Genomic DNA, 10585 nt, shown 5'->3' with positions numbered 1-10585 from the left:
AGTCTCAGTATCCCATGGCTGCAATTTTCCAGACCTCCCCTGTGGCTTACAGAGGATGGTAAACAAAATTGACAGGATTCACACAGGCTTACAATACGTAATACATAACAGAGTCTGTCTGTCCATTACTATCCATCCTCCTTCTTTTGTTCCATCCCTGAAAATAACCACAGAAGTAGTCCCACCAACAGCCTGAGCTCTTTCCCCGGGCAGCTAAAATTAAATCATGCCATCCGATTCTGCCCTGGCTGTCTAGACAAAGAAAGAGAAACACAGAAAGAGTTGGAGAAGTCCGGATAAAAAACCAGAGGAACACAGAGCAGAGACTGTTTGGTACTCATTATAAGTAATAATGAGGATGAGCAAAGGTCAAAGGAAGGATGAAAAGACTTGTAACTGTATTGTATTGTATTGTATTGTATCTTTATTTGTTTCAGACATATAAAACAAAAAACAATATATACACACTACATATATTTTCATTTACAGATACGAATATATATGTAGATATACACACACACACGTATGTGTTCAGATAAACAAAAAATGTATAATGAAATAAAACAAAATCGTCTGACATAATGTAACAATGTTTGGTCTGAAAAGGAGTAGGAAGAAGTATGAACATACTTATTAATTCCTACCCCTGCTCAACATCTTATTGATCCCACATAATTCACCTAATTCCCATCATCACATACTCCACACGATACACGAGGAGAACCTATATAAACTTGGCTACCGTGATTGATATAATTTGGATATAATTTGATATTTTTATACATACAATGGGTGATCATCTTTATCGGTATCATATTCTTCCAAAATCAGTTTTCGAAGTATTTTCATGAACTTACTAATTCCTGAGCATTGCTGTAGATCTATAGTAAAACTATTCCACAGTTTTACCCCATAAATAGTGACACAAAAGGTTTTAACCTTTGACCGTGCTTTAAGAATCCTTAGATTCAATTTCCCCTTAATTCATAGTCTCCTTCTCTGTCATAGAACATCCTCTGTATATTTCCTGGTAACATATTGTATCTGGCCTTGTACATAATTTTTGCAGTTTTATATTTTATAAGATCCATAAACTTCAGTATTTTTAATTTCAAAAACATGATGTTAGTATGGTCTCTAAATCCTGCTTTATTAATCATCCTGATTGCTTTTTTTTTAATTTTACATATTGGTTGAAATGCAGTTTTATATGTGTTTCCCCAAATTTCCACACAGTATTCCAAATATGGCAATATAAGTGAACAATAAAGTACCCGGAGTGATTTGGAAGGCAAAAAATATTTAACTTTACTTAGTACGGAGATGCTTCTTGACAGTTTGGCTTGTATATGCTTTATGTGAGGTTTCCAGCAGATTTTGTTATCTATTATCACACCCAGAAATTTTGTATCCGAAACTTGCTCTATTTCAACATTGTTTACTAATAATTTTGCTCCTGCATCTTTTTTACAATTTCCGAATAACATAAATGTAGTTTTTTCCAAATTTAATGATAGCTTATTTCTATCAAACCATGTTTTCAGTTTAATCATTTCTTGTGTGACAATTTCCAAAAGCTGCTGTAAGTTCTCTCCAGTACAAAAAATATTTGTATCATCTGCAAATAGAATAAACTGTAGTATATCTGATGTTCTGCATATATCATTGATATAGAGGATAAACAACTTTGGTCCCAATACTGACCCCTGCGGAACTCCACAAACAATGTCCATACACTCTGATTGATATTCCCCAATTTTCACAAATTGCTGCCTGTCTCTCAAATAACTCTTTACCCATTCTAACACCACTCCTCTAATGCCGTAGTACTCCAGTTTATCAAGTAATATGTCATGATTAATTGTGTCAAAAGCTTTTTTTAGGTCAATGAATACACTAACTATACATTGTCTTTTATCTATATTGTTGGTGATATTTTCGATCAGTTCCATTAATGCCAATGATGTTGATCTATTTGATCTGAAACCATACTGACTATCCATTATTATTTTGTGTTTATCTATAAATTTGTCAAGTCTATTACTAAAGACTTTTTCCAGTATTTTTGAAAATTGAGAAAGTAGAGAGACAGGCCTATAATTTGTGAATTGGTGTCTGTCACCATTTTTAAACAGTGGTGTTACTTTAGCTGTTTTCATTTGTTTTGGGAATGTACCAGTTTGTAAGGACAAATTGCAAATGTGTGTTAAGGGTTTGGAAATGCCCTCTATCACTCTCTTAACGATTTCCATATCAATGTCGTCAGAGTCTGTAGAGTTTTTTGTTTGTGATTTCCCAACAATATCAATGATTTCCATTTCTTCCACCACCTTTAAGAACATTGAATGAGGATTGCGGTCAATGAGTCTAGTTTCTTTCTCTACAGAATCTGTTATATCAGGAATTGTTTCAGCCAAGTCTGGCCCAACACTTACAAAGAATTTGTTGAAATCATTTACCACATCGCTCATATTAGTAATATTTCTATCATTATTTGCAAAATACGAAGGATAGTCTGCCTGCCCCGAGCCCTTTTTGATGATGGTATTTAATGTTTTCCAGATCCCTTTAATATTATTTTTATTCATAATCAGTAATTTTTCATAGTATTCCTTTTTACATGACCTTAAAATACTCGTTAATTTATTTTTATATTTCTTGTATTTATTTTCAGCTTCTGTACTTTTGTTCATTATAAATTCTCTGTATAAGGTATTTTTCTTCTTACATGCATTTTGCAATCCTTTTGTAATCCATGGGCACTCTGCATATTTTTGTTTTTTACTATATTTCTTTACTGGGCAATGACTATTATATAACAGTTTAAATTTTCCTAAAAAAATCTCATAAGCTTTATCAATATTTTTTTCCTTATACAGCATCTCCCATTCTTGCTTGAGTAAATCACTTTTGAATGCGTTTATTGACTCTTCTGTTCTCACTCGTTTGTATTTTATTGTGTTTTGCTGTTTAACCTTCCTGTAATTGCTGTTATACACTATAAAAACAGGTAGATGATCACTGATGTCATTAATTAGGACACCACTTATGGTTCTATTTTCTATTTCATTAGTAAATATATTGTCTATTAGGGTTGCCGACTGTGCTGTAATCCTGCTGGGCTTAGTGATCACTGGAAAAAGTCCCAAGCTATACATTGTATTAATAAATTCCTCTGTCGCTCTCTGCTTGTTTGGATTTAGTAGATCTATGTTAAAATCCCCACAAATGAACATGACTTTTTGATTTGTCCTAATGAATGTTTTATCTACCCACTCCTTAAAAATTTCAATATTAGAACCTGGTGTTCTATATATACAGCTTACAATGACATTTTTCTCTTTTCCCATACTAATTTCTATTGTTACACACTCTAATATATTATCTACTGCCATCGTCATTTTTTCTACCACCTTGTATTTTAAATTTTTATCCACAAACAAGGCCACACCACCGCCATTCTTATTCTTTCTATTTGTAAGATTTAATTCATATCCATCTATTACAAAGTCCTCTCCTTTCTGTTTATTAATCCATGTTTCAGATACTGCAATCACACTGAATGGATGTGTAAATTTGCTTAAATATTCCCTTATTTTGTGAAAATTTGCATATAAACTTCTACTATTAAAGTGGATTATAGATATTTTGCCGTCGACCTTGACAGTTTTGTTGAATTGTTCTTCAGTATGATAGTAGCAGGTATTTTTGATGTTAAAAAAGTTCAGTTCTGGATCAATGTCCTGCTCTGTGAAGTGTGTTTTGTATTCCGTGTTTACTGGTGAATTTATCTCCTGATTAGCAATCCTTTGTGGTAGCAATGTATAATTCCCAGATAATGAATTAATTGATTGTTTCATCCTTGAATACGTTACGCTTTAGCTTCCGTTGTTGTCTTCTATTACCTGCTTTGATGACTGTAGATTGTTTGTCCCGCCCCTTGCCTTTGTAGTCAAGTGACCTGTTAATATTTTTCCAGATCCTGGATGCATTTGATGACCAGCACCTTGGCTTCCTCCGGTGTACCGTTGAGCTTTATAAATATTTTACAGTTTGCAGTCCAGGTGTTCTGAATTTTACCCAGTTTCTTTAGGTATCGTGCTTTCTTCGCTATGTCAGCATTGGATTTGGTTAGATGGTCATTCATGTAGATGTTCGATCCTTTTAGTTTCCTCCCCTGCTTCAGCAGTGCATTCTTGTGTTTCCTGTTTACAAATCTTATGATGATAGCTGGTTTATCACTAGCATTTCTCCTGGGCAAGGGGTGGCATGCCTCGATGTTATTACAGTCCAGGTCGATCCCTTTCGACTGCAAGAAACCAGCTACTTGTTGCTCCGCAGAGCTCCCATCCAGATCTCCTTGCTCCTCTTTACTGCCAGCAGTCACAGCCCGAGCATATGACTGGCGTTTTATGTACAGCCCTGTGATGATCACGTCGTTCATTCTGGTATATTGCTCCAGGTCCGCGACCCTGCTCTCCAGATAGACGATCCGTTTCTCCTTCTCTGCATTCTGGTTACGTAGCGACCTTATTTCCTCGACTAAGTCTAGGATATATTTCTGTTGTAGCTTGATAGCCGATGTTTCCTCAGTTAGAAAGTCCAATGACTTTTTGATGTCCTCAATTTCATCGGCGCTCGGTGTTCTCTTAGGCCCCATTGAGCTTGTTGTCTTGCTCGCTCCGTTCACCGTCTTGTCACTGTTGATTTACTTGTTGGTGCCTTGCTAGAGGATCCTGGGCCCAGTGGCTGCTGGAGGATCCTGGGCCTGGTGGAGCAGTAGGATCCTGGGCCTAGTGGCTGCTGGAAGAGCCTGGGCCTGGTGGCTGCTGGAGGATCCTGGGCCTGGTGGAGCAGTAGGATCCTGGGCCTAGTGACTGCTGGAAGAGCCTGGGCCTGGTGGAGCAGTAGGATCCTGGGCCTAGTGACTGCTGGAAGAGCCTGGGCCTGGTGGAGCAGTAGGATCCTGGGCCTAGTGACTGCTGGAAGAGCCTGGGCCTGGTGGAGCAGTAGGATCCTGGGCCTAGTGACTGCTGGAAGAGCCTGGGCCTGGTGGAGCAGTAGGATCCTGGGCCTAGTGGCTGCTGGAAGAGCCTGGGCCTGTCAGAGTGAGTCAACAGATATGCAAAGAGCAGGTAGGAAAAAAGAGATATAGCAGTGTGAAAAATATGCGTAAGAGTAGGTAATGTGGGCTACTCTTGTTTGTGTGTATGATGTTACTTATCCTTTAGCTTAGCCTCTGCCAACAATATAACAGAAGGGATGGGTATCGAAAACCGGTTCTTGTTGAGAACCGGTTCCCACTGTTTCAATTCCTTGGAATTGTTTGCCATTTTTGCAAACGATTCCCTTATCGATTCCAGTCGCCCCGAATGACGTCACCACGTTGCGGAGCGTCATTTACCTGGCAGGAAACACGGCGCGTAAGCAGCTCAAACGCTCAAAAGTTTGATTATACTTTACGAGAACGGATGACAACAGGGCAACTTGCAATACTTGCAAAGTGGATATTTCATTTACGAATATGCAAAAGCATTTGCTCACAAAACACGCGATGACCTTAAATGAATGTCGTGTTTTTAATTCCGCTCCGGACTCGTGAATCTCAACCCAGCAGCAGCGGTAACGTTTGCACGTCCTCTCCCGTTAATGCGGCAGGTAAATAATCAACTAACAGTGCATATTATGTTAGCGCGATCTGCCTTATTACAAAACCTGCTATTACTGTGCATTTAGGTGACCATGATGAGAGAGACAGATGGAGTCTGGCTGGCTCAGATGCTGCAGTCTACCGGTAGCGTCTCCTTTCAGGCCAGGATAGACGAATGTCACCGAGCAGTGTCACCGAGGAGAAGTCAAAGTCTGAAATAGAGTTTGGGCAATAAGAAATGATGTTTACATTTTTAAGTTAGCATTGAGACGAAGTATGAGAGGTTGCTGTTGCTATGCTATGAAAGGTGCATACTGAACTTTAGAGAGGCTGTTTCTGTCTTTCATATTTAACCCTATGACCCTATATTGCAGGAGGAAGCTGGAGTACTTGGAGGAAAACCACTCCAGATACTCTGTATGGCATCTGTTCCTTATGTGCACCACATATGATCACTTCTAAGCTTTGTATTTGTATCATGCTCATTGCATGATACAAATACAAATACAAATACTGGCCATTTACCATGATCCTCCAGATCCCATCAGGCGACCACATCTGTAGGAACCTGAGCAAATGTGGTTGAAGCACAGACAGTTTTTGTGATTGAATCAAGGTCCCCTTGAATCCTGCCACCACTTTCTCATAGAAAATGCACAAAGACATTTCCTTAAAAACACAATTTCCTTTGAATTGACTGATGCTGGTGCATCTAAAATCCACTGCAATACTTGTGAATCAAATTTGACCCAGAACAGCATGTACAACTGTTTAAAACCTTAAAATATTTTGATTTTTGTGGGCTTTTTTGGGTCACTATAAGAAAAGCATTAAAGTTTCAGACTAAAAGAAAAGAAATTTAGACTATTTTTGCTGCTGTCAAATGTCAAACCAGGTCAAACTGAATCTGCAACAATACATAAGGGTTACGGCAAAGTCACAAGTCTTTGTAAAAGATTCAACTGGGATGAGGGGGAAAACAACTGCAGTGTTTTGGAAAGAAAACGAGACAAAGAAGCAAGAGGTTTATCAACATTTTAAAACAGCTTACATAAGTGTGGCTGTAGGAAAAACACACACATACACACACATACACACGCATACGCAAAACCTGGTCTGCAGGTCAACAGAAGGAGTGAGCCAAACAAGCAAGCGCTCCTTTCCACAGAAAGGAGTGGGCAGCTTAAACTCTGGCAAAAACAATGGTCCACTGACATCAGCCGTGCCCCCTCTCTGCTGAGCTGATGGCTGAGTGGAGTCAGCTGGACCTGAACCACCAGCACCATGAGACACAAGAGAGAAAGACAGAGGAAGAGGGGGGGAAACAACCCACTTCACATAGGCCATAACATGTTTATTGATTTCAAAGCAAAGCACTCAAGGTTGAAAATGTTACTATGAGTGCTGAGCGAGTTTTTGAAGGGACTTTTGAAATGTCACCCAAAAAAAGAAAAAAATGGGAGACGAAGAACATGCAGCAGTCGGGTTGACAAAAGAGAATCTTAGACTATAATGCTTGTAAAGAAAGAAGTGTTTGTGTTTCATCCATCCAACCATTTCGTTAAATCCAATTCAGGGTCGTGCATGGCTGGAGCTTATCCCAGCTTTCATGGAGCGAGAGGTGGGGTAAACCCCACACAGATCACCAGTCTATCGCAGGGCTAACACAAAGACACAGACGTATGTTCATGTTTTTCAAATCACACACTGCAAATTCAGTATATTGTCACAGTAGAGCTCTAAGCTAAATGCTAATATCAGCAAGCTCACAATGACAGTGATAACAGCTTTATACTCTGAAAGCTGTGCACACTGGAAGAGAAAATAGTTGCCCCCATATGAGTAGAAATGGGTCAGGGAGCACAAATATGATATGAATAAGGTAAAGTTTTTGTATTTGTAAAAGCCCAGAAATTTTTGACCACACTTTGTATGTGTTAGCAAGCTACAGTAGTTATCGTAGGAAGTTGTAAAAAGAAGAAAAGCACACTCCGAATTTCCTAAATCTCTGAGTAAATCTTTCCAAAGCTTAACAGATCTCAACTCAGTAGAGCACCTTTGGGATGTGGCAGATTTGCCTCATCGATGTACAGCCGGCAAATCTGTTGCAACTGCATGATGCTGTCATGTCAGTATATGGAACAAAATCTCTGTGTAATGTTTCCATTGCTTTATGGAATCTGTGCTAAGAAGAATGCATTCAATTCAATTTTGTTTGTTTTTATTTTAAGGCAAAGACCCTACAATCATACAAAGAAAACAGGAAAAAACAACAGTTATATTAACCATTTTGGTAACAGTGGAAAGGAAAAACTCTCTTTTAACAGGAAGAAACCTCTGGCAAACCAGGAGGGAGGCGAAACCATCTGCCACAACTGGTTGAGGGTAAGGGGACAAGAGGAATTAAAACAGCTCTGAAGCCCAAAAGGGATCCAAACTAGTACTATGAAGGTGCAGCTAATGAAGTGGTGGGTAATTAGCCTAAAACCTACAAATGTGGACATAACAGGATCAGGATTGTCACAGTTGTGCGATTCGTCCTGCTGATGTCTCATCTTTATCAGCTTTTGCCTAACTAAAAAGATTTACCTTGTAGCAGTGCTGCTTTTACATCTTTCTTTGTCTTTTCTTTACTTCTTTGACGAATAGAAAGACATGAAAAATATATATAATGTAAGTAGAGAGCCACAATTTACAGTGTTATCCTGACAGCGAGGAGCACTTGTTTGCACTCTGTCTATGACAGCAAGGGAAGAAAAATCCTGATGAGGAGAAGAGGTAACAAGCACTGCCACAGTCAGTAGAATATCAGTCTAACAAACATGAAAGAAGAAAAGAGCAATGTGAAATGCAAAAGCTATGCACAGGTAACAAAAAAAGGAAAACAAAGGTTAGGATGAGGTTAAGGGTGGAAAAGGGTGGAGGGAGGCTATTTAAGACAAGGGTAAAGGAGGGGTCACTAAGGTTACAGCAGGGGGAGAGGCGGGGCAGAGAGAGGAGGAGAGGGTGAGCAGGAAAATGAGATGTGTGATGATGGTTAGGAAGCACAGATTAATTATACTAGGAAATCTACTGGGAGTTACTCAGAAGAGAAGAGAAGAGAAGAGAAGAGAAGAGAAGAGAAGAGAAGAGAAGAGAAGAGAAGAGAAGAGAAGAGAAGAGAAGAGAAGGCAAAAATAAAGGAAGCTTGGAAGAGAAGGTGAGGAAAGCTGAAAGTCTCCAACAATAGAATTATGTAGCAAGTGTTAAATGAATATTTAAATAATATTGCCCATCGTCCTTGGAGAAGATGTGGTTCATAAAATTGTAGCGGAGGAGAAGCAATCAGTGAATACCAGTTGGGCGAGTGTGAGTCAGTCACAAATGAATTAGAATATCAAAAGCAGAGGAGAGGAGCGAGCATTCAGAGGCAGATGCAGCAAGAGCAGAGAGGTATAAAGCAAGGTGACACAGGGTGAGTCAGGTTGTTATGTTGCTGTGTGACCAGGTGAGGCCCGGAGGGTCTCAGGGTTGCACAGAATTTCAAATGAGGAAGAAACTGCAAACAAAAGCTGCCACGACATTCGGGAACGGTGCAAACCTCCAATCAGTTAGATGATCTTTATCACCTCCTTTCTCCCCCTTCTCCCAACTCCGTAAGGAGCACTACTAATTCCCATGTACTCATGCAGATTTCCACATTTAAGCGACAGGCACAGGCCTGCTTTTGAAATCTCGAGATGAGAAAAGTATAAAAGGAAAAATGCACATGCATGTGCAGGCTAGATACACAAACACATCACTATACCCAACCTGACCATGTGAGACAATATGAGAACATAGGGCCAGCAGTCCATTCAATAACAGCTCAAATTGGAGGAAATGGGTTCTGAAATTACATTTTCAGGTTCTCATTTTAAGTGCATGACTGGAGATTCGCATTCATTTCCTGTGGGACAGAGGCGGAGGTGTGGGTAGGAGATGGGGTCAAGCGTCACATCAATCAGGCGTAGCGCAGTTTCATCTTACAGCCATTCACAACCTGTAACGAACTTAACGGGACGAGAAAATGGTTTTTTTTTTCTGCCCAATTGAAGAGAGGCTATCAAACACCTGGTGTGTCCATTTTGTTCATTTACAAGCGCCTTTTTCATGTGAAGCGAGTGTGCTAGAAATGTCCTGTGATGGACTAAACGTATTTGGATTGTGTGCCTCAAATGGAGTGACGTCCTGTACGATGACAGCAGGAGCAGAATGATTCCAGCCAGCACAGTGCGGTGAGCGTTTGGCCATTATTTGAGCCATACGTGCCCAGGAGGGTGAACATCATGTTTTGTTTTGGGGTTGTTGTTTTTTTTTTGTTTTTTTTTTTTGGGGGGGGGGGGGGTTTTAAAAGAAAAACATTTTGGTGTCAGAGGGGCCCACCCAACCCATGGGAGTCTGTGTCGCACTGCTGCCATCTAGTGTGTGTAATTCCAAAGAGACAATATTTTGAAGCAGCACAAAGAGGATAGGGATATATACATATATATGTACAGGTATTGCATTGGTGGTGCTGCATTTTGGTATTATATTGGTTACAATAATAGACAAGTTATTGTTCATGACATGCATGCATGTTGTTGCTTGTGTGTCATTTAAATACTTGAAATCTCTGAACATTAGTAAAGTCAAGTCAAGTCAAAGTTAAGTTATAAATGTACATTACACATAACAGTCACTAAATCCACAATAAATATGCACTTTAAAAGGTAAGGTGTGATGGAAAACAGCAGCAGAGCGAAGGATCTCATGTGGCATTAAGAGAGAGGAAATGCATTCTGAAATTAAGATGCAGTTAGGGCCCTTAAATTGGGACAGGGACAGCTTTTTCTGTTTGTGGTTCTGTACATTACCACAATGAATTTTAAATCAAACAACTCAGACGTATTTGAAGCACAGACTTTCAGTTTAATT

At 39.4% G+C, this 10585-nt stretch overlaps 1 protein-coding gene across 1 annotated transcript; it reads right to left on the bottom strand.

Moving 5' to 3' along the window:
* Positions 1 to 1696: 1696 nt before the first annotated feature.
* On the bottom strand, positions 1697 to 4947 carry LOC147310416 (uncharacterized). The gene has a single exon (XM_086270049.1). The coding sequence runs from the start codon at positions 4658 to 4660 to the stop codon at positions 3965 to 3967; it is 696 nt and encodes a 231-aa protein (XP_086126175.1). The 5' UTR covers positions 4661 to 4947; the 3' UTR covers positions 1697 to 3964.
* Positions 4948 to 10585: the final 5638 nt, after the last annotated feature.

The sequence above is a fragment of the Aulonocara sp. 'chitande type north' Nkhata Bay genome, linkage group LG17 (genome assembly GCF_057382095.1).
Source record: "Aulonocara sp. 'chitande type north' Nkhata Bay isolate Kocher_YH1m ecotype deep benthic linkage group LG17, A_spYH_male_GT1.1, whole genome shotgun sequence".
In the NCBI taxonomy this organism is placed as follows: domain Eukaryota; kingdom Metazoa; phylum Chordata; class Actinopteri; order Cichliformes; family Cichlidae; genus Aulonocara; species Aulonocara sp. 'chitande type north' Nkhata Bay.
This window is presented reverse-complemented; position numbering and strand designations above follow the sequence as displayed.